Source organism: Osmia bicornis, chromosome 13 (assembly GCF_907164935.1).
Source record: "Osmia bicornis bicornis chromosome 13, iOsmBic2.1, whole genome shotgun sequence".
In the NCBI taxonomy this organism is placed as follows: Eukaryota; Metazoa; Arthropoda; class Insecta; order Hymenoptera; family Megachilidae; genus Osmia; species Osmia bicornis.
In genome coordinates, this window is record NC_060228.1 from 8,603,438 (window position 1) to 8,627,979 (window position 24,542).

General features: G+C 44.9%; 2 protein-coding genes across 3 annotated transcripts in view; both read right to left on the bottom strand.

The window, feature by feature from the left end:
* Positions 1 to 378: 378 nt before the first annotated feature.
* LOC114873596 (retinal homeobox protein Rx1-like) overlaps positions 379 to 24,542 on the bottom strand; it is a 28,355-nt gene continuing 4,191 nt past the window's right edge. Inside the window, exons 2-5 of the mRNA XM_029182075.2 lie at positions 17,580 to 17,812; positions 2,453 to 2,550; positions 2,189 to 2,367; positions 379 to 2,092 (exon numbers count right to left, since the gene is read on the bottom strand). Coding sequence (XP_029037908.1) covers positions 1,929 to 2,092; positions 2,189 to 2,367; positions 2,453 to 2,550; positions 17,580 to 17,812 — 674 coding nt within the window. The 3' untranslated portion in view covers positions 379 to 1,928. The remainder of the gene's footprint in view (positions 2,093 to 2,188; positions 2,368 to 2,452; positions 2,551 to 17,579; positions 17,813 to 24,542) is intronic.
* LOC114873553 (peptidyl-alpha-hydroxyglycine alpha-amidating lyase 1-like) overlaps positions 17,744 to 24,542 on the bottom strand; it is a 74,827-nt gene continuing 68,028 nt past the window's right edge. For both annotated transcript variants that reach the window (XM_029181982.2, XM_029181981.2), the window contains exon 8: positions 17,744 to 17,812. The gene's annotated coding sequence lies outside the window, so the exon portion shown is untranslated. The remainder of the gene's footprint in view (positions 17,813 to 24,542) is intronic.

The following is a 24,542-nucleotide window of genomic DNA, read 5'->3' on the forward strand; positions in this document are numbered from 1 at the left end:
GCCGAAAGTAAGGCGAACAATGAGCCGCCAACTTGGCCCGACGCTCTCCGCGAAATTAATTAAGCCTTAATTGAAATCGTTCTTTGAAATGCTAATTCCTTAACAAATACGCGTTGCCTCGCGCGGAAACAATTAAAAATCCGGCCACCGCGCAGACACGTTCTTCTCGAACCGTTTTCGAGATCGTTTTCTCTCTTTATTATCGCGCGTGTCTGCAGAAACGAGGATAAAAATAATCCAGTAATCTTTCGAAAAAAAAAATCTTGATTAACAGTTGAACTCGAAAAAGACGAGCAACTCCATCTTGATGGAACAAGGGATGGTGATTTTTATTGCGTCATGAGAAGGATTATCTGTGGGAACAGATGTGTGGTGTGATTAAATATGTACATCAAATTTTATTTTACCACGAGCAGGTATATATACAAATAGACGTTCGGGGGTGGGTAACTGTCTACGTTCTTTCTTCACCCTCTACTTGTTTTCTGTTTCACACGCATGGAAAATGACTGACAGAAGACGATGCTCAAAGAATTTTCATTAAAAAAATTCCGGTGTATTTATTAATTTTTCAACTAATAAACAATATTTCTATTTCTATTTCTTTTTTTTTTACTGAAAATATCTCCAGCTTAGAATTCGTCTGGCCAGCCCTCTTCCATGCGATCGAATTTGCATACCGTAGTCATTTATTACGTACTTATGCACAATTCTTCACCTTAACGTATTAATACTGCAGAATATTGTTTATGCCAAAATGCGCTGTCTGCACCTCGAGTCTCTATACTACAAGAAATATTGGGTTTAGTCCACGAGCGAACTGGAATTTTTACCGGTTGATTAGTGACATTACGGACCCTAATTTTAATTAATTAGGCCCAAAATCTCTATCGGCCCACTGAGAGTTTTTTCGAACTCCCCCTGGCCAGTTCGCCTGTGGTTTTTAGTCTGTCAGTGTTTGTCGCGCTTCGATCCAGTTCGACTTTAATTTCACGATCGAACGATTCGATAGCAAATTCAGGAAGAGCATTCGCTTTTTTAAATATAGCACACTCGATACTTGATTCTGCTCGAGATAAAATCGAATTGCATTATTTTTACATATGCTTCGTCGCTTGTCGTCAGATAAGGACAAGCGAGAAATATTGTTAATAAAATAGCACACGTGTCACCGTGTCGCTGTTCAGCTGGCTCCATACATGATTATCAAACAATTATGCTAATGTTAAAGTCAAATCGAATTTCAACGTTCAAGATTTTCATTTCAAATAAAATGTCTCCTCATCACATTCGAAAGAACATTATTCCCTCTTTTTTTGACCCCTTTGATTAGAACTATACGTAACATATTACTTACTGAGCTGATCGTTCAAGAAGTCCTTGGTAATTCTTGCTGCTAACCAAGAAGGATCGTCTCTGGACCTTACACCTACTCTCCTCCCGCAACACTACGAAAAGTCTGACCATATTTCTGTTCGTTTATTGCACTATTATCAACTAGTTTCTCTTTTTATCATCCAAACAAATAGAACATCTCCAAGCGTCTCCATAGAACCAAAGAATCATCCTCTTGCTCTGATCGATGAACTCGAATAAATTTCATTTACCAATCAGCCAGGTAATAATCGGACCAGCCTGCTCGAACGCTCGAACGTGCGTTAATCGTCCTTTTCTCGTCGAGCTCCTAGGTATTCTTTCGATAACCAATAAACGATTCCAGGGGAAATCGAAACGACGATTCGTTCACCAGCTAGAAAAAGGAACGATGGAACGTGTTTGTCGATCTGTCTGGCTTCTACTGGACATTCTCCGCGGTTGAAGGGTCGAAGGTAGAGTAGTTTTGCTTCCGGTCACGCCCGCGGTGTTAAAAGCGCGGCTATGGCACGCTCGAACTCGGTTTCTTGCCTTCCTCGGTTGTACGTTAAACTTCAGACCATTTGCAACCCTTTGGTAATGCTTTCAACGTGTTCCTTGGCTCGCATTCTCAGAGCCTGGATGCTGGTTGTGCGTGGGTCGTGTCCTGGAGGACTGGGAGGCGCTGCGGGAACGTGACCACCGCTTCCTATACTCGTCATCCCCCCGGTTAGGGTTCCTATTAACAAGAACGATTGTTTCGCTTTTACTTTTCTTACCTCTTTTGAAAGAAAACTTTTGTAGCCAAAGTGTTTTATCGTTTCTAATCGACTACCTGGCACGGTGTTCGCGACGGTGGCAACGTTCGGTGGCGACGGCAATCGTCTCGGGGACGTTAGATAACTAGGATATCCCGTGTGAGGCGCAGCCAAGAAACCAGGAAGGGCGTTTAATAGTCCTGGAGGAGTGAGCCAAGGATCCCCAGGTAGACCCAGTGCCGGCCCGGCCACGTTTCTGCGACACAACAATAAACTTCAACCAACTGGTGTATTCGTAAATGCGAGGCGAAAATATCCGCACTATTTTATCAGAATATTACCTCATATTTGCCGCGTGGTGGTACTCGCTGAGGCCGAGTCTCGCGGCTTCCATCTTCTCCTGTCTACGCCATTTTGCTCGCCTATTCTGAAACCAGACCTGAAACAGGAAAATAGAAAAACGATATTACACGTCAGTTCGGCTTCGTCGCAATTTATGAGAAGTTTAAAGTGTCGATCGAACGTTCGGTCGTGGAAATCGTGGTTTGACTGGTACAAATTTACTTATAGATAGGGAAAGACCACAAAGCCGGGTCACTCGGGTGAGAAATTTTTCCAACAAGAATGAAACAAGAAGAGTCTGCGAGAAGTTTGACAGAGAAAGACAAGCCCTAAGCAGGGGTAGCCAGAAAATGGAGTTCCTTTGGCGTTGCGGATCCCGTTCAGGGTGAGAAAAGTGGCTGCCAAAGCTCTCTTATCCTCTTTCTCGCTCTCTTCAGCCACCGTCAGCCTTCGTCTCTCTTCTTTACCCCTTCAAACTCTCCGTTTCGCTTCAATTCCCTCGCTGCTCCTCTCCTTCTCATTCATCCTCTCCATCCGTGGCGAGGCGACGCGACGCGTTCGTTTCTTCAATTTCGCTATCTTGCTCGCTCTCGTGGAAGGTAGGAGAGGAGGGTTGCGGAGAAATATCTCTGGGCGGGGCGGTCCACCCCTGGAAGGGAGCGCAGGCCAAGAAAATGAGGTAAGAAGGGAGTCCGTAGGGTGAGTCCGTGCGGGGACCACCCTTCGACATCAAGAGGGTAACGAGGGTAACTGTGGGGCAAAATCGAAAGTGAGCGACGTGACGGCGCTCGCCAAGGTGGACCGAGAAGAAGGGCAAGAAGGGCAAGAACGGGAGCCGTGTCGAGGAGGGACGAGAAGGACGGGTCGGCCATGTTGATTTCTTTATTGTAACATGGCTGCTGTTGGCAGCCCGCTAAAGTCTATCGCGATAAGTATCGAGGCTGCTGGCTTCTCGCCTTATGAATTATTCAGTGCTGCAAAGACACGCCGATAGGCCCTATTCAGCCTGTCTGTGACGAATGTACGCGGGAGGAAGAGAGACGAAGGAAAAGATAAAGAGAGCAGAAGGTGATCCGTCGATGGTAGCAGCGTGAAGTGGTCGGACTCGAACATCCTTTTTTGGTCCCTGCTAAATCGCACAGTCACGTTCGTGTAGGCTGTTGAGACCAGTCCTGGATTATACAGCGGTTATGGGTAAATGATCGATGCCGGAGGAGAGTAGAAATGGAATTGCTTTAAGTGTTTCTAAATTGCTTCATTTATATGCATAATGTATAACGATCGAGCAAGGTAATCGACCGATTAAAAGCTACTTAACACGTTCGCTACTAGAACTTAATTGGATAGTCGTTTATCATAGATCATATTCTTTTAATAAAATAAAATAGTAGCACGTCGGGATACCGTTTTGAAATTCCTATCGTTTACACAGCCATTGGTTTCCAGCGAAGCGTGATACAACGAATAAAGCAATCGGATTTCTCGAGAATCTGCAGATCCTGAAATCGGATTTCCCAGCAAGACTTCCGTCGCACCAAATATCCACCCCGTCTCGCCGACGGGCCGCGTCGCGACGTTACGCGCGTGCGTCTACCGAGAATTTTCTGCGTCTCATCTCGCGCCGTTCCATCCCGACAGTGGCACCAGACGTATTTCTCTCTGCCTCCTTTTATTATGTAATCCGCTCCATAATTTTCCGTTTAACTCTCGGAATTCCCTCGACTCTTCGTCTTCTATCATTCCCCCCTTTCCGAGCACCCCTTTTACGCAGTTGCAACGAGAAGTGTCGCGTTCGAATAATAACGAATAAATTGAATATCGTCATTATCTTCGTCCTCGTTGTTGAAGAAACAGAAGAGAAACGAGGGAAAACGTGGAAGAAACGAGCTGTGTATCTAGCAAGCTGGATGAGACGAGGGGGTACATCTGGGGGGGGGGGGGGGACGGATATCGAGGCATTCCCGGGCTCATCAGGACGATATTCCGCTTTCGAGGACGAGAAGCAATTTTCTTTCCTGGCTCCGTGGATGAGGAAAGGCCATGGACAAGATGCCACGTCGAAATGATGGGAAAATAAGCGAATTTCCCTTCGTATCTCTTATATATCCACTTCTTCTCGTCTTTCATCCCTCTTTCTCTTACTTACAGCAACGATTCTTCTCTCGTATACAACCATGTTTTCCTCTTGTTCCCTCGAAGAGAGAAGAGCGCGTGACTGCTGGTGGCTCGAGTACCTCTTTCTCCCTCTTCTCTCGCGGAAATATAAAGAACAGGGCTAACGCGGCTTAACCATTTTAGGTCGTAAATTTATTAGAGTAGGTACTTCCACCTTCTCCATCTCCGACCCATCTCTCCGCCCACCTTCTACGTTTCCCTTCCCTTCCCTTCCCTTCCCGTCCCGTCCCGCTTTCTTCTTTCTCCACCGACCACCCCTGTCTCGACGCTCGTCTCGTCCTGCACGACGTTGCTCGCCAATGATATTGCCAAGGTAAACTCGCTTAGACGGTTTAAATGCAAGAAAATTGAAATAAAATGGAAGTAATTCCGGGATTAAAATTGCACGTTGCGTCAGACTGCGTGGAACGCTGCCTGGCCACGGGGCAACACCTCCTCGCGCATGACTAGTGCGATCCTGAAGACATCAAGCGATTCGTCCTTGTGATTCGACAGGAGATCGAGCAATTAACGATTGCGCGATAATTGATGTATTTTTTTACTTGCGTTGTTAAAATCCCATGACACCCCTTCGGTAAATATGAAAATCGATGAAAAATCTACCTATCTAAAACACATAGCAACCAGCGATTTTTATAGACATTTTTCCCATGCGTTTTGCACGCGGATTACTCTCGAAACGCACCGAAAACGTGCTCACGCCAAGCCCGGTTACTTTGGACGGAAAAGCACTTTGCCGAGGGGTGCGCGACCAGTTAGACCCGGAAAATCTCAGTCCGTGGTAGAAACATAGTGGTCCGTTAGAGGGAAATATCGATGTTAACGTCGTTCAGACGGCTGTGTAACGGCTCTGGCACACGGTGACGAGTCCAGTCCTGACGAGGTCGCGTATCGCGGCAGAAATCAGTTTTTCCATCGTTGTTGTATCTTTCATCCCCGCGGCCCTTTCTACCGTGTCCTAGCACTACTCGAGCGCATCGTTCCGGGACGATGATCGCTTTATCCTCGCTCTCGACAAATTCGGATTAGCGCCGGTAAAAAGGTATTCGAGAGCCGCTCACACCACGTCGAACGCATTGTCGTTCGTGCCGGTATTAACAGATTTCCTCTATTGTTAGACGATGGCGGTGGTCTGTGTCGTTCGAAAGAGTTACGTGCCCCACGAGGTGTCCTAGAGCATCTCACGCTCTCGCGGTTTCGCTTGCTTTTATAACTTTCAAACCATCCGCTTGCCCCTTTGATTTAACGATCGTGTGGTTTCAGGAAAAGAAGAATGAGAATTTTGTGGCTTTTCTAACGAGACTTAATTATATTAGAATTTCAACCCTTCTGTCTGTAATACACCGACGTCCTCTAAATTCAAATTAACAAAAAGAAGAAAAAAAGAAAAATAATACACGGAAGATTAAAAATTCCATTACAGGGGATGGTAACTCGAGTGGAAATTGATAGAGTAGACGAGTGGTGGAAATATAGGACACGGTTAATAGTTATTTTTCCTTCGGCTGTATTACAAGTTTATCGAAGCTCTATCGTGAATGTAGCGCAAGGGGGATGGAAGGGGAGGCGGACACGTTTCGAATATAAGCCTAGATTCCGGTCCAGGGCACCGTGACCATGGTATGCATAGAGAAGGGAGATGTTTGGAGAGGGTTGGAGTCTATTATTCAGCGTGCTTTTTATGCCCTCCCTCCATCAACCCTGCTTGCTACCCTAGCCCATACTATTTCCCCCTTCTCCTTCGACTCTGTCAAACTGTCGTGCAAATTCAATCCTCTATACAGTCGTTCTCATTTCGATTCGGTGCCGACGAAACAGGCAGCGTCTGTGCATCCGCACTGCGGATACGCTCGTGGATAATTGACGATGCGGCGTGACTCGTGCAACGTGCGAGTTAAATCAATTCCACCGGGCGGAGGGTGGTCACTTTCTAGTTAAACGGGCTAAACTGCTTCGATGATCGCACGACTTTCCCAACGATTTTGATTTTCGACACGATTTTCAGTTCGTTCAAATTTCCAGCCATTAATCTTGCATCTACTAGATTTGCATAATTAAAGTTTTTCTTTAATTTATTGCAAAATTTGTATGGAATAAAGAAGCTAAGAGTAATTCTTAATGATTGAAGGCGTGTTCTTGAATCGTTTGAGCATCACTGGCGTGCTCCTCCAATAAAGCCACCCCTGTCGTTGCGTGTAATCACCCTTAAACACTCCAACGCCCCGGTCTAACCCCGGCGTACTGCGATACAATACTAATGTGCTACAAATAACATCCCAAACACGAGGCGATTTCACTTTTACAATGAGACTAAACAGCTCCGTGTACGACGGATACAGCACGCGGATCGTTCGAGAGGATCCTTGTGCTGCACCCGTTGCCGAACAATGAGCCTTGTTGTTGTGCCTATTTTCCACGGAGGATCGAGAAGATGCTTTTTGTTAGGAAGTCATAGAACCTACTAGTTGAATGTTTCTGAACGAAATCGAAACTTTGTGTATCTATGTTTCTGAATGTTCAAACAGGGGATGATGTTTTTTAGAAGGATGTTTGTTAGCTGCGATCGTTCACATTTATCGAGGCAGATTCGAGAATAAATATACGAGTATTACAGTTATTTGATTAACGTTGGAATTGTGCAAAGTATCAAGCGTTTCGTCGTTGGATATTAATCGCGGGTAAAGAGCCGTTTAATCGATGCATTTAAAATTAGTTGCAATGGCCTAGTTCGAAATGCTTCTATTTTCCTCCTCGTTCCTCCACGAGTTGCGCTCTTTAATCTGACGCTGATAAAGGAACGAGCGAGGATAAACGTTATTAATAGATGCGCCCTTTGAAGGGATTATTAAATTGTGGTCAATCTAAAGATAGACGGATGAAAAGCGAAGGCAACGCTTGGTAATTCTGGAAATAAAGAAAAAGAAAAACCGTGAGACGCGGGAATAATATAGTGGCATTTAACGCGAGGGGCTGAACGTTCTACTCCCTTTTTTCTTCGTCCTCCTTTCTTTCCTTTCTTCTTTCCTTCGTTTTTTCTTTTTAGACGGATTACGGACGATCGACTTTCTCAATGATCGGAGAAACACGGAAGTGTCAAGAACACGAATCGTGCCCTGAAATTCGATCCTTCTTATTAAGACCCTGTCGACGTCGAAGGAAAGAGGGGTTTAAATCGAACGAAAGACGAGGGTGCCGGCCGTTGCCAGGCAAAAATAATTCAGCAAAATTATGAAAATCCTACAGCTTTCCTGCTTAAGTCGTAGCGCTATTATTTTTCTTAAACAAAATAACATTTTGTTTAAAACCCGGTAGAATCGCGATGGAATCAAAGTTCAAACATCATTTATACCACGTGGTGGCCCGAGCTCCGGTTGTCATTAGCCTTGGTCTCGTTTTAAAAAGTCGGTCACAATGCGACCGAAGCCGAGACAACGGGTCTAACTTTGAACATAAACGCGAGGGTGTACCGCGTGAATGAGGCACGCAGAAATTCTGCAAATTAGCCTTATGGTCCTCGTATTTTGACACCGCGCGTTCATTGTCCCCTTCGCGGACTCCCTTTCTCGTCGCCAGCCGCGGAATCGGATTCGACTGAATGCACCCTTTGTTCGGCGACCTATTTGCCCGGCAATATGCTTCGTAACCCTGCGCGAGATCAACTCCTCTCTTGGATACGAGCTTTACAGGTTGGCGAGCCGTGATAGCCGCCATTATGGTGAACCGATGGAAATAGAGACAATTGATATGCATACATAAATGGAACGCGTTTATTTTGGCTTCCTTTACACTCTGATGAATCTCTTTTAGAAATATCCATGATTTTATCCCAGGTAGCTATTTACAGAATAAACACTGTTGACAGACATGAAAAATACCAAGCTCTTTTCTCAATTATTAATTAAAATGGAAACCCATAAGAAGTTTTATTGACACGTTGTACTGGCTAATTTTATAAAAGACATTTCGGCTTTGATCGATATAAAAGTCGACGGAAAATCATTTTTCCGTTAAATTTGTGAGAAAGCAACGAGGCCAACGAAGTTAGGGGAGGCCGATCAGGTTAATTGGTAGCAGAGTTTGTAAAAAAAGGGTGGAAAAACCGCGAGAACGACGCGACGTTGATAAAAGGGAACCGACTTGCAGCCGGTTGCAACGTGGCTGCACGTGAAAATCCGTCGCCGATGTAATAACTCTAATAACTCGTAATAAAGCCCGGCTGGAGTCATATTAGCGTCAGGAGCACGCGTGGGCGCACAAAGGTCGGCCGCCCTCGACAAACACTGTGACTTTTGATGATTATTAACTTCACGGGCCAGCCACGTCGACCAGGAGATGGGTAGCAAAGGGAGAAGGCGAAGGGGAAAGGATCCATAGGCCGTACACAGTAATCTGTTACCCCGCAGGCTTTCTGGTCCTGCCTTTCATCCCTCTGCTTCCTTCCCGTTCGCCGACTCCCTTCACCGTCACTCTACCACCCCTCGTTCACCCCTCCTACTACCGCCTGGGAACCAAATTAATAGTTAGTTCTGCTGGATATATCTCGAATTCGGTGTATTCCCCGGCGAGTGAGCCAGCCTTCCTTCCTCCTTGTCTCTGGCTGCGTTTGACATCGGTTACTCGTTAAAGGGCCGCGCGATATCTCGATCAAACGAACCTCTTGCGGCCCTCGAATGGGGTTAATTGAACGGGATCGCGGAATTGATAATTTACGGTGCCCTTTGCCGGGACCTTCTCGACGCTCCGTTTTCGGACAATGGCTACTTTCAAAAGGGGTAGTAATATCTCGAAACCACCAAGGAAAATTAAAGTTTCTTTCCTTCGATAGAAGACTATGCAAGATACTGGATCACTTTGAACGATCCGAAGAAGGGAAAAAGACGAGGAAGATCTAGGTCGCGTGGGATCACGAAACAGTTTAGCGTTACTAATCCCGGTCGCGATTTCCAGGTTCGCATTCATCGGGCGCCTAGATGGTCGCGTCTGTGTCAGGGGGTACCTGCGATCCACCCTGACAGAGTAGAAATCTCAAACTCTTGAAACGGATATATTTTCACGAAGTGACATTCATCCCCTGAGGAGAGAGTGGCTCGGTCCGTGCCTTTGTAAGGGATCCCCTCACGGTTGCATTTTGCATCTATGCGCCGTCGAAACCGTGGAGCGGAACGCATGCAGCAGCGGCAAGAAATTCGATCTTAAACCACTCCGGGGGAAAAAAAAAGAGACGAGCCAATGAAGGCGAGGAAAGGGGGTTGGGGGTTGCGGCAGAGAAAGAGAGAAAGGTAGGGAGGGCAGCAACCAGTGGAACTGAATACGTTTGTACCTGAGCCCGACAATGGGCTTCGTAATTCGATTACAAGGACCGCCAGCTAATTGTTAATTGCTGGCCTCAGGACCATATGCCGACAAAGGTTTCATAACATTATATGGAATATTAAAACGAGCAGGCACATAGGTGGATTTTCTATGCGTGTGCCCTACATGAAGGTCCTTTGCTAGCCTTCGTGAACGTGGCCTGCTCAGCATCCTTCCTTCGTGGGAAAAGCTTCTTTTTCTTCCTCTTCTTCTTCTTCTTCTTCGTTACGAAATTTCGAGGTTACGATCTTTCAAAGTTTTTCTTTGTTCTAGTTCTGTTAAACAATGTATCTGATTGTCAGGACGAAAGTAGCGATGCGATAACGCGAAGTCTCGGTGGGACTTCTTGTTCGCAATTAGCAAGATTTAATCCCCCGTCGCGTGTTAATCGGTATATCGTTGGAAGCTCAACTTCCACGCATGCGAACTTCTTATCGTCTCCTATCCATCGAAGTCTAACAGTCCTTCTGAACTCGTTAACTGTTCAAGACCGACTTGGCCGCAATTAATTATCCTTGTAATTACGTCCGCAATTTACGGTGGCGAACATCGGCCAACGCGACCAGTCTTTTTTCAGCCTTCTCTCCATCACGGCTCATCCTGCTGCTCGTCGAGCGTGAACGCGTGCTCGTACCCTTGGTGTTTAACGGCTAATCTGCCAAATGAAGTGTTTTTGTGTTTGAGCACAACACTTCGTCTCAATAGAGGAGCAAAACCGCCCTCGGGAAAAGGGTTGCTCCGACATGATTGATGCTCGAGGGGGCAGAGCCAAGGGTTCCGAGCAACCCTTTTTAGTCAAGCGCTAAACGGAGTGCTTAATTGAGCCACAGACCTCAGAACCTCGGACAGCTAATCTCCTGGACGTATTTACGGAAAACGATGGACTCGGCCTCTTTCTTGCCCCGTGCAACTTCTTTGCTTGTCTTTGAACCGAGACGGGCTGCTTTTCTACTTGCCCGCGACAACCGTTTCCGGACGTTTAATGTTCAACAGTCTCCCGAACCACGTTTCGAGTACTCTTGTTGGTCGTTGTTGCGGTAATTGGTGCCCGTTCAACGCCTTCGCTATCTTTTCAGACTTCCTTTTTTGTCACGCGCACAAAGTACTCCTCAAGAATAACCTGAAGGATATCCATTGACTTCAGAAGTCTATTAACATCCATCAAAGACTTATCGCGCAGTTGATAAAAATAGGAAAAATTGAAATCTACGGAAATGAGATGGCTAATAAACACAGTAGATGAACCTGTTATCTCTTCGCTAGCGGAAGCCGATAATAATTTAGAAAAAGTTAAAATGAAATTTGCTGAATAAGAATCGTTTATGTTATTAAAGGGTAATTAAAGAAATGAAAATTTATTTAATTAGAAAATTGTCGTTTCACGAAGATTCCTCTGGAATCGAGCTACCTTAACGATTTACGCGCTCAGCATGGTCGGGTACAGGCACGTACGTGTAGGAGGGCGCGAGAGGGAGTGAGCGAACGAACGAAAGGACGAACACTGGGCCGTAATGGAGTTTCCAAATATTCGGGGAGCCCTCGCTCAATTTCGAACAATTTGCATTTAGGGTGAAGTGCAATTAATAGAAGCGGGGTGTTGTCCCGCGCCATTCCACGCCTATTAACACTATATTCCGCGGGAGTTTAGCATATCGAGGGGGCAATATTGAGTTACGCGACAGTAATTATAATACTCGTTAGACGGCGCTGCAAGAGTTTACCCACTTCGCATGCTCTCGCGACCCGCAGGATCGAAGGACGTGTTCCTGCGCCGACTTAAGGGTCTTGACAGTCTGTTACTGACGATGAGAAAACGACGGCAACCTATCTCGATCCTTTTCCTCCAACTATTCCAACAGAGAGGAACAGAAGATACAGCATTAATGAAACGGGAGGTGTTATCGAGTTAAAGGGTAATTGTAACTTTTGTTCAGCTAGAAAGCTTTTCAGGGATGAAACACGTTATCTCTAATCCCTTTCTGTCATTTGTCTCTCTATTAGGAGTGTGCGGCTACACCTGGAGATTCGAGTTTCACCCGAGACGTACGAATTTGTCTGACTTATATCGTGTCTTACTACTTGACAGCTCATCGGCCAGAGTCACGAGGAAACGCTCAACATTTTTCTACTCGCTCGTCAGCCTAGGACTCGCTTGTCCTACGCGTTCCGTTGCATTATTGTTTTTCTTTCCTTCCATCCTGACGGCCTTCGTCGCGCAGCAGGTGTCCCGCTCTCACGATCTTCGCTATTTCTCGCCGCCCCATTTTCTCTCCTTGCTGCCGACGGGGCTGCTCTCGCGCCTAGCACCAGGCCATTATCTTATTTTCCGCCTGGAAACATCGCACCCACAAGAAAAACGATCTGACGCGGGGGAGGAAGCCTGACGAAGGAAGAAAGGCCATTCGCTGTTCACGCGGAAGATCGGAGGTGCTTGCGTGTAATAACATTTGTATTCGCGAGCATCTTCTTTTTCGTCCTACCTCGATGCTGTTGGACTCTTTATCCCCTTTAAATTCTTTTTTCGGCTATAGATTCCTCTTTTGATCGTTAAAGTGTTAATAATGAACGAATAGTTTTATGTAGAAATGCAACGTATTAATAAAGAAAATATTTAGCCCTCCCTTTGGAGAGAGATACTTGCTTTGATACATCCTGTAGAAAAGCAGAACGTTCAAAATGAAGTGTAATTTAACAAACTGGAATCGCCATTCGTCAAGGTGTTATTTTGATTTATATCTGCGAACGAACAACTTAGGCGAATGCCATTAGGCGTAACGTAACCTGGTGCGAAAATTCTCACTGTATGCCCTTCGCTAAACAGTTTTATGGTGCCATGCATGAGTATTAATATCGCAACGTCGAGCTTATGGTTCTCGGTCTAGTGACCACGAGGGGGTACGAACAACCATGGGGGACACCTACATCCCTTCGGAACTCGCGTCAATCCACTAATACATAATTTACTGGAATACTGAATAAAAAGTGTGTATCATTCAACCTATAATCCCATTCCTCGTGTCATCGAGCTTATGTACTTAGAATAAAATATCCCTAAACGTAACTTTAACCCTCCGCTGAGTTTCGAGCGAAATTTTTTTTAATTTTAAAAAGACCCATTATGCTGACCGCGTTGAGGAAATAATTTCTATTTCACCGAGAATAGATTCACAGGTGTCTCTCGATGGTATTGGCTGGAAAGCGGGAAACACGCGTGCCAAATATTCATCAATTACATAGACGCGATGGAAATCACGTGGCTAGCGTAATTGGAATGTTACAAGATTGGAAAACGATCATCGGGAGCATCCTACTCGAGGGGTGGCACTTTTTGAAAGAGGGTGCAATTTAAAGAAGGCGCTCGTTGGCCAAGCCCGTTGTTAATTTCTACAAGTTTTTCCGCATTGCGTGCGCAATCGCGGCGGAAAGCGAGGCGGACAGAAGCGTGGCGAGAAATTCGCGGCAGTAGCCATGGTTACCGGGCGTTGATCGCTGGGACTGGGCGTAGGCGGCGTGCGTGACTAATTTGACACCCCGTAGATATAGGTGCGCCTAACCCAGACAGTCACCTGCGATTCGTGCCGGCCTCGTGTCGGCGCTAACGATCACGATTTGCCCCCCTAATAAAACCGAATTAAACGGCCCGATAAGCGCCCCTCTCCCACCTAAATCGATGCCAAAGAACCAGCCACCAGCGCTTATTCGCTTCGATTCGATGCTTTTTAGTTTGCAATTTTGTCCCGCGATTTCGTCGAAATTTACGATACAATTATGTGCTTTAATCGACGTTCAATTTTATTCGATTCCCGGAATACTATAATAAATTGAATCATGACGAACGTTTTGATATTTCATGATATCTAGTTCAAGGGTAAATTGGATTAGATATCTCTGTCGAGTTCATTTCTCTTCTAGTAATTTTTCTAATTTTATTTCATTCAACTTCTTTGTAATTATTAATTATTTCATGGAAGAAAATAATTATTGATCATTTCAATCTTTTTTTATCATCGTGATCCAAAAGAAAAAAGGAGTCATTTATAAATGTTGAAAGATTATTTTCAACGTTCACATTCTACGAAACAAACTCGCTTCTACGGGGGGTTAAAGATCAAACAACGTCGTTCCGGCAGGGAGTGAGGGCGAATTATTGTTTTAAACGAGGGGTAATTGTTCACCGGGTAGCCGAGTAGAATTTCATCAAGGTAGTTCCGTACGCAAGGAAATAGTTGTAGAACGACGCGTGTCTCTTGCCTTTGAACGGGGTTTCCATGCCGACGTGACGGTAAATAACGCGCAACACCTTCCCAGTTGAAAGGGCAGCCTTTATTTTCTACGCTCTTGTCAACCAAGCCAAGCAAGATGATTTTCTTGTTCAACGTTCGTTACTGACGATAACTCGTTCGACGCGGCGCGATTCGAAGGATAATTTCCGCGTTAGCGCGGTGAAAATATTTCACGGGCGTAGATCGGTACCGATTTTCTTTGTAAATGGAACGAAAACAGGGAAGATCGCTTTTAAATTGCGCTCTGAAAAGCTTTCAGAAACGATTGCAGCTTCGATATTAGTTTTACGTCCCTCCTCCGCGTCTGGCTGCCCATTGAAAATCGACCAGCGTATTTCTCGTCGTAGGCGAACGGTTTGAAATTCTTCCCGTGGGCCGGTGTGCGCGAACGACGAAAAAAATTGTAATCGAATTGGTGTATTTTTCCAATTGGCAATCGTCGAGCGAGCGGCCGCGCGGAACGATGGCCATCGGCGGCCGTCTCTCTCGGCAAATTAGTTGGCCTACCGCGAAAAATCAATCTGCCCGCTTTTTTCCGCCCACCACGTCGTGCTTTCCGCCGATTGTCGATTCCATTCCCCCGTAGGTACTCGCTGGCAAAATACCCGATTTCAGCTACCAGTCGGGACACGTGTGTCCTCTATTCCTTCGACAATGAATTTCCGTACACTGCTCGATTCAGCCGTGTTAAATCACTCGCCCGATTTTTCCTGACCCGACCCCGAACTTCGATCCTATAACCGTAGATTCCAATAACTACAAATTCAGATTTGTGGAAATTTATTACTGTTCTTTCGGCTGGTGTCTTGAGAAAAAATTAATTCTAATAAGTGTTTCCAGCGAAACCTACCCTCGTATCGATTTCAATTCTAACAAATCGTCGCGTTATCCTTTGGTTTTTACAGCAAAGCTTAGGATCGCGTGACGGGAAAGCGAAACTCGTAGTCGACGATGCTCCCTAATGGTATAACGTACGATACACTGAAATTTTCTTATCCCTTTCGTTAAGAAGAACAAACTCCCGTCCAGAAGAAGTTGGACGTAAATTATAACTTGATGAAAATCGAGTACCTTTCAAATAAATAAACTGTCCTGCGTAATTTGACGAAGCAACAGAAACGGCGCGTTTCAGAATGCTTTTTAACGACGCCCAGTTACAATAACAAGCTTAACAAGCAATTCGACGTTTCGATATCGGGGCCGAGGCGGAGTGGAATCGTGTGTCCAATAAAATCTCTGCGCTACGCGGACGATAATTATCGCGAGAAAACAGCGTTAATCCCCGCAATCAATCTGCCGTATATGCGCGAGAGCGGAGGCATGCATGAAAATCTGGAAAACGCGCTTTAACCCCGGTCACAATCGGGCTACGGTGACCGCCGACCGGGACCCCTACCACCCAAACAACCCGGTTTGTCCAATAAAAGCTCCGTTTCCCTTTGCTATCACCCCCCGTTTCACCCCTCCGCAAAACCATCTCGTCGAGCGGCCTAATAAATCCGACAGATAGGATTGGCGTGCGCTATCAATTAAAAATGATGAAACCGAACGTGCGTCCGCCTCTTCGTTGTGCCTACACTATCGCAACCAACCAGCGTTTTCTCCTCTATCTCTCTCTTTATCGCTTACTTCTTCTAACGCTCCGTCTTCGTTGCTTGTTCAACTCGCGGTTGATTCCTTCGCCTTGTCTGCTCGCGTAATAAGCTTAAGCGATTAGGTGTACCTTAGGGGCGCAGCAACGTTCCCTTCTTCGACCTTCCAGGTTGCTCGTTCGCTTTCCAGCTCGACACTGAAAGTAACGAAAGGGGCAACGGGAACGAACGAGATGGAAAAGGTAAGACAGAAAGAGCGAGCTGGGTCGGCAAACCCCTCTGGAGAAAATTGAAAAAAAGTAGAGCGAACGTAGGTAGGGGGTGGGTGGGTCGGGGAGCACGACGCGGCGGCAGCACCGGCAGGTTTTAAACGCAATTTAAAATTTTAATTGCGATTCTCTTCTGGCCGAGGAGCGCCGTTGCGTTATCCTTCGTCCTTTTTCACGCGATCACGCTTTATCCACTTGGATATAAACTCTTCTGTGTTTCTTTCCTTATTAATTGGTGATTGTAGTAGCTCGAACGTTTATCGTGCAAATGGATCTTTCAAACGAGACTTTATTCGATTATTTAAAACACACGTTAACCCTTTAGATACTATAGAAATTTCTCAATTTTTTGGTAAAATTATGGAAAAAGGGCTTGAACGCTGATTTCCCAGATTTTCGGGTATGTTATAGAAGGGGCTTAGAAAACATTTTTCCGTCCGTTGCAAAAAATCAGTTTCTTTGACAGGTAAATAAGCAGGTGCTAGGGAAGGTTGTTATATTTGGCCCTCGTTAAACTACACAGTCCGTGTAGACCGGTCGAAAAGCGTACCCCTAGGAGCCTAATCGATGCGTCGTCGCATGCGACTGCGTGCTTTTATCGCTGTCACGCACATAATTAATTTAATTTAGTTTAATACGACGGGGCCAGCGTCAGCCGGCGATTGCTGTTCCGATTGTTTGCACGGAAACGCTATCATTAAACTCGGCCCGCTCGTCGGTCGCGCACGACACTCGTGTCCGCTCGATTCGACGGAGACAGAAAGCAAAACAGAGAGACACATATTTGCGAGAGATCGTGTTGACGAATCGCGTCGATTACCATTAATAACGTAGAACGCTAATTCTCCATCGATCGGAGGAATTTTATCTTTCCACGCGAATTCGCGTTTTCACGACATCCGCTCGTTTTTCACCCTTCTGCTTTTCGGGAGGGTCGATCGAGGTGTTATTTTTACGGGGCATAAAAGTCGACGGAGGAGAATTTGATTAGTTTATTACGTCAACAACGAAAGGTGAGTTTTTAATAAACACTGTTGAAAATCGACTTAGGTAGAGCTCTCCTTTCGTGAAATCGTTAAAGTAACACGATCGGCCACCGGTGTCGTGAGGGTTAACGAGTTAATACGTTGTTAGTTGCGTGACTCCGCACGGCGGGGTGATTATTTAAAAATGTATGAATATTCGTCGTGCCAGCGAGAAAGAGATCTTTCGTTTCGTACCGATTAACAGAGCGATTCTATGCAATTATTCTTCTTAATCTAGAATCCGACAGATCTACGATTACGAAGAGAAAGTGCCTACGCCATCGCGAATTTTCAAATTTCGTGAAACTTTCTATCTTTTTCATTATGGAGAAAATTGAATGGCCACAATTCGTTATTATTATTATTCCAATGTATCAAAGTTTTTCTTTTAAAAATTGTAAATTTAACTTACAATCTACGATTAACTCACCTGGACGCGCACTTCCGGAAGACTGACTTTTGCAGCGAGCTCCTCCCTGGAGTACACGTCCGGATAATGAGACTTCTCGAAGGCCCTCTCGAGCTCGTGCAGCTGGTAGGTGGTGAAGGTCGTCCTGTTTCGACGATGCTTCTTCTTGCCGCCGTTCCCGTTTAAATCGTCCCCGCAGCCTGTGCCGAGTTCCTCGTCGCTGCCGCCGCCGGTGGAGTTGCAGCTGTTCTCACCTGGAACCCACGGGAGTGGTCAGGTCTCCTCGGAAACGGTCGTTACGGTTAATAGGTACGGTAATGGTGATCGATTTATCCAGTCCCAGCTATTACCTCTATTATCCGCGTATAATGCCAGCTATTACAAGTGTTGTAACGCTCATCAGCGTTGTGAGAGTTGAATTTCGCGATCGCGTGCATCCTTCCCTCCCCTGCGTCTTTCATTTATTCGCGAATTTCTCTTTCGACGTCGCTTTCAAACTAGCTGATTGAAAAATTAATTCTCTTTGACCGTAAAAACAACTGAAATTCTTTTTCTCTTTGCAGCTGATATTTCTTTTTGTTACGAAACGTGGAACACTTGATTTATTCAAAGTCGCGTGAGTCGAACGATTTCCAAAGGTTCGCTAATTCCCTTCGTCGTCGTTGTATTATTCAGATTTAATGACACACTACGTGTGGACTATTATTGATTCGCACGGATTTGTAATTATTGCCTCTGTTATACCCTGTACAACGACGTATTTATTACAGCAGCTGTAACGAATCCAATACATTCGTCCAATATCACCGAATCTTAATAATTAATTATCGATTTTTGTTGAATATACAATTTGAAATCTGTCCTGTAGAAATGAATAATTGAAGTACGAATTAAAATGATGGAATGTTTTATTTCTACTTGTTCCTTTATTGATGCCGAACGGTTAATTAAATGCGATAGAAATTTAAAAGGCAATCGCCTTGGAAAAGCTCGAATATGCATCGACACGCGCGTTTATATTGTATACTAGATGCCGTGTCGGAGATCGAACCGGTGATTATACATATATTTGTAAGGTCTCGTGCTAAATGAAACGAAGCTTATCATTCATTTTACAAAGTAGCAACCATATTGTGGCAGCGTTATCGGTAAAGGAGCAACGAGTTGGAAAAAGGGAAATTCACGATGTTTTACGATGTTAAAGTTATCGCGAGATTTGCTTATGAATCGCATTCCTAATGGACTTAACATACTTCGCAATTAAGCGCGATTTATCTATTTCAGGGATTGCAGATAATTAAAATTTTTTAATAATTTCGAACGTGTTGTCTGTCGTCAGCAAATTCCATGACACACGAACCGGCAATTTAACGTAGAAATCAACGCTTGAACGCAATTTGCTCGGTGTAGCACGACGGAAATTGAGGGGCCAGCTGCAAAAAACGAAAAACCGGATTTTTGGTTTAGGTACTTTCCACACAACGACGATTACTCGCTCCGTTTCAATCAAACGAGTAAAAATGAAAAAAATTTGTTGATTTTAACTTTTAAAAATTGCAATCTGAAAGACTCTTCGTCGTTCGCGTTATTTGTAAATGCAATTTACAAGTTATAACACGTAACCGCGTAACCTGTACTTCCGGCAAACTATTACACGCTCCTTTTCGTTGCAAATTACCGCCATTTCCCGCATTATCCGTCCTTATTATAGTATCCAGGAGCACGAACGCCGTTATCGAGGAAGAAATTGATTCTATGGAACACCAGCGGACGTTAGAAAACACGGTAACACTACGATGTACAAATGCGTTCCTAACGTGATTAATTTGCCACGGGAAGGAAATGGAGGGCCGTTTTCCGGCGTTCTTCGACCATAACCAAATTCAACAATCGAATAGGTTCGAGCTCCGAGTGATTCTCTTTTCGACGGCCCATCCCGACACCCTGTGGGCTGTATATATTCAGGCTCTCATTAACTGCATAATTAACCTTCTCTCGCATCGCAGCGTAGCGCATTAGATCGAATTGTGGGGGGTAATAGGGTGGCTCAATGGCGGCGTTCTCGTGTATACACACGCACACGTACACGGGTTAGTGCATACCGACACCTGTGCAACGTGTACGTACCGTTCGTGCGTGTCTGTGTGGCATCGGGTCGGTGCTAACCAACAGCCTAATAACCTCGCCTTGCCTCGTGATTGACGCGCCTGTACCGGCTAATTATCAACAACAATCAATAATGGCCCCCGAGAGTGGCAACACCATCGTCCTCCTTCGACCCCTTTCACTCTCTCCTTCACCTCTATTCACCTTAACGGACAGAGAACACCCTTCTTCCTCGAGGCTGTAACCATCTAAAACCTCTACAGAGGGACTTCTGTTTTAGAACGCAACCGGATCGAGTTTGCCGGGAAGAAAGCGACGAAAGGGAACTTGCCGGAGGACCGAGGTTAAATAATAGCGGCTGACAGGGAAAGGAGACTGACCAGTTTAAAAGTGACGCTTCACGGTAGCGAAATTTCGCCTCGTTCAATTGCTGGCTTTCGATCGGAACCACTGACGAGATTGACGATGAATATAATGATACGTCACGAGGATATTTTTGAAGAAGATTGCGGGAGAATAGGGCAGTTGATTCATTTTGATTGGCAACAAGACGGACAAGCAATGATGAATCAGCGGTGGTTTCGAACCGAAGCGGCGGAAATTAAATTACGAGACCGCGTATCTTTTCCTTTTCCTAGATAATTCGTATCGGAAACTCGGATCTATATGTATAACTGATCTATGGACTAACATTCATTTATAATTGTATTTATTTCTAAGAGAGAATGATAAACGCAAAGTGGTCGAGGTTTAAGAGGAAATTAACGTAGACAGGTAATATCTACAGGGGGACAGAGAGACTTCTGTACGGATGCGTACAGAAGGCGAACACAAGCAGCCGATGTAAACGCGTGTGTGGGTACGTCTGCGCAATAATTGGTTTCGGTCGGACAGAGTAATTATCAGTGATTAAATTCCACGAGGTGCAGCTGCGGAGAGACGATGCGCCGTCGCTCTTGTTCCTCTCGGTTGCGTTATATCAAGAGCACCCTATGGATCCCTATCGTTCCAAGTGGCTCGAATTTTCGAGGATTTAACCCTTTCACCGCTAATGTCGACTAAAATCATCCTCTATTAGGCGATCTGTAACGATACTGTACACCGAAATTTTCATCATCATCCCTATCTCTATAATTTTCATTCACCGATTTTCAGAAGCTACAGAACAATTAAAGTAAAGTAGAATAACGCAAGTGTATTGTCTTCTTTAATCGATTCTACCCTAAGATCCCAGCGTCCGAAGAATCGAAAGATGACCCGTGGCGTTTTGAAATTTATCAGCGATCTGTGTTGGCCCATTAGAGCCGGTGCCCGATTCGGGAGGAGGCCACGATCGTTCCTCGACCGCTTCGTCCATTATACTATCTTTCCGTGTCAATCTCTTAAGTAGCTGGAATGGACTAAAACCGCTTCATAATCACGCGATACCATCTTGTTTCTCCCTCGAACGTAGAATACCAATGCGGTTAAACTTTCAATCTTCTCTTTTCCAAGTTCCCTCGCAAATATTACAATTAATTGATTAACGCTGCAAGCTTGTAGTCCATCAAATTTAATATTCATCGATGTCTGAATTAATGAATTCACTGGTAGCAGACTCTCAGGAGAATCAGGACGATCTCTGGTACTCTAATTAAATATTACTTAACGCTGACAATCTTCCACTTTCCATCTGAACGAAATAAACGAAACGAGCAACGATCGGTATAAATAACGATCCTTCTCCCGGTAAAGAGGATCCTGCTCTTCTATCAGACCTCATCCGTGAATTCCTGCCTCTTCTCTCATTTTTTCAACGTTGTTCGATGTCGCTTCGTCGTTTATACTTAAGCACGGCTGTCGATTCGAAATCGAATTTCCTTGATCGGCGTAGGAGGACAGGGGTGAGAGAAGGAAAGGCAAAACGAGAGGAGGAAATAAGAGAAAGAAGACGATACGCCGTCACACAGAGGGCTTAGCTCGCCGACCAAAGAGGATTACAGAATTTGTCTTCTCGTGGACCGTCACCGGTGCACCTTTCTCTCTTTCTCTTTCTTTCCTTCTCTTTCGCTCGCTCGTTTTCTCTCATCTTTATTTTCTCCCGTCTCTACGGGCTTCTTCTGCTCGCTCCTCCCGGCTCCTCACCGCGCTTTTTATCTCCGGAACGAAACGCAATGGCCACTTTGCGCGGCACAAAGTTTCGACGGAAATTTCTTCGTAAAAGCCACTGTCACCTGTCGCACTCTTTAATCCGACGCAACGTATCGATCCACGAAAAGTGTTTCCACCCTGTCGGGTTATCCGCTTTTTTTTCACCGTATCCATTCGGTCAACGGATGATTTTAGCGAGCAACGTATCAATCTTTGTTTCGTAGGGTAAAAATAGTTCAACTTTACACCCTTGTAAATCCTTCCTTAACTATATAAACACGGCAAATTTGCACAAGCTAATACTTGTTAAGCAGTTTTTACAGCTTTGCTCTAAAAAGAACACCAACACCAGGGATGAAGTTCATCAATTCAATTTGTTAATGGTAACACGAAAAATTATAATATCAAGCATGTTGTAAAAGCGCAAATCAGGTGTACTTTTTATCTTTCTATTCAACGTGAAACTTGATAAAGTATGTTTAACGTTCGTTAAACAACATTAAAATAAAAAGACGGAATAGAAAATCAAGCTCACAGACGTTATCACTATCCGGGCAGAGTCATTAATTTAATTACAGACTTATGAAATTACTCGACGAGCCGTTGCATGCTCGCAAGAGTCAGCCTGATCGGATAATAATTTTTCTCGCAATCATTCGACGCGTTTAATCCGATGAATTTTATTGCCTGCTCGCGATTCGAGACGAGAAGGGAAACCGGAAGAGCGAAGAGAAACACGGTCTCCTCGATTCCTTGATCGGCAACAGGAGAGTATCGGGTTCGTCGATTATTCGCGTACCGGTATCGAATTATTAAATTGTCAAAGCGGTGGTGAGAACGCGAGCAAGCCGATAGAGGAAGAGAGAAAGCGCGAAGCGAGCCTTAAGAACGCTCGGCGAAAGGCTCTTAAGCTGTCATCAAGTTCTTGCAACGAGGATAAAATTTCCATCTAAACGGGTCAACGTACCGGCAATCATCTCGAGGTGCGTTAATTGAAACGATACCGGAGTTAGAAATTGTTAATTGAGTCGAGGGGTGGCACGGGGGGGCTAGTATGAGCCTAATTGAACGTCTGAAGCGACAAGCACCGTCGAATATTTCGTGCGGAATTTAGAAAATCGCGTCTCAATTTTGTCGAGGATCAATTAACATTAGAAGTTCGTCATGCAACTTTTCGTGTAATCTACCATTTTTACCTGAGAACTTTGAAATGGAAAAAAATAAAACTTTCTATTTGACTCGAGTTGCCAGGGTATGGATCACGATTCTTGTCGGTACTGCGGCTTCATTATAATAGTAATCAACACGGCTGCCCCTCGTTATCGTTACTACTTAATAATTTAATTGTTCGGTGGCGTGCAGCTTTTATTGGGATATCTTTGGTTTCATCGTGCGACGGTCGATCGCTATTGTGCGATATTCGTCGTATAAATTCGTTTAAAAAAGAATTGTAAAGGCGTTGTAAAGAAATCGACGAATTCAAGAATCATCGTAACCTTTTACTCGTACCGAACGTCTTTTTCAATAAACTATGCAAGTACAACACGTGGTCATGCGAGTGAAATTGAATGTTTCACGATTGCCAGCGAGCTTGGAAAGCAAGCCGGAAGCAAAGAGTGCGCCACGCAATAGAGCACCCCGTCGTGCACAATGTACCTACTAATAATTTAATTGTTCTTTAGCATGCGAGGCTTATTACAATCTCTCCGTCGACGTCGCATAGGCACGAATACGAAATCTCGCGTTTTGATTCGAGTCGACCTGGCCGGCTGCGATGGCCTCTTTTCCAATTTTTCTCATTGCGATTCATAGATTAATTCTAATTGATTATAACAGTGTTCGCGTTAATTTAATTCAATAAATTTGATAGAAATCTTGATTCGTAGTGTTGGTAAGAATTGAATGCCGCACAAATCACAGGGTATACCCGACGACGAGCGTTTCCACTTCCTTTCCGCCATCCTGTTCTCTCAACCCTTCTATCGGTCCCGTCTGTCTCCGTATCGTGGCTCGATGATGTGTCTCATTGGATTCGTCCAGGCACGGAGCCCGTCTGCTTGCACGATCGATCACGAAACGTTTCGGTATCCGAGCGAAATAGCTTCCCTGACGGCCGGTGTACGATTGATCGACGACACCTGTGCGCCAATTACCACTCGCGAGCTTTGATCCAACGGTAATTCGGTTAAATCGGCGCGCCTCTCGCTCGCTCTCTCGACATCGTTTCTGTCTTCGTGACTCGTCTTACATGAGAAAAAGAAGAAAATTTCGTAGCTCCGCGAAGATCGGTTAGAGGCCGTTTATGGAGAAAGAGATATTATAATATTTTATAAAGTAGAATCGGATGAATTTAACAGAGTTAAATTGTTAATATTATAATTTCACTGTTTTATAATGAATCGATGGTGAATAATTGAAACCCTTTCGAATCACCCACCGATTCGATCGATCGTCGATGGTGAGACTCGAAAAACGAGCTATCCTGGCAATAAATGAGTATGAAATTACACGTAATTGCCCGTACCTTCCTCCCCCTTTGCGCTACACTGCCGCTGTCACGCGATCGAAATTACTCCCCCTAACAAAGCACTTTTACCTGCGGCGTTTCAGAACGTCGCGACGCCGTTACATCTATCCCGACCGCTTTAATTCCGTCCTTCCTTTCAATACAAATATTTTCTGCCCATTAATTGTTCATCCCATCCTTGCACCTCTATTTTTGGTTATTTTTATGGTACACTCGGAAGA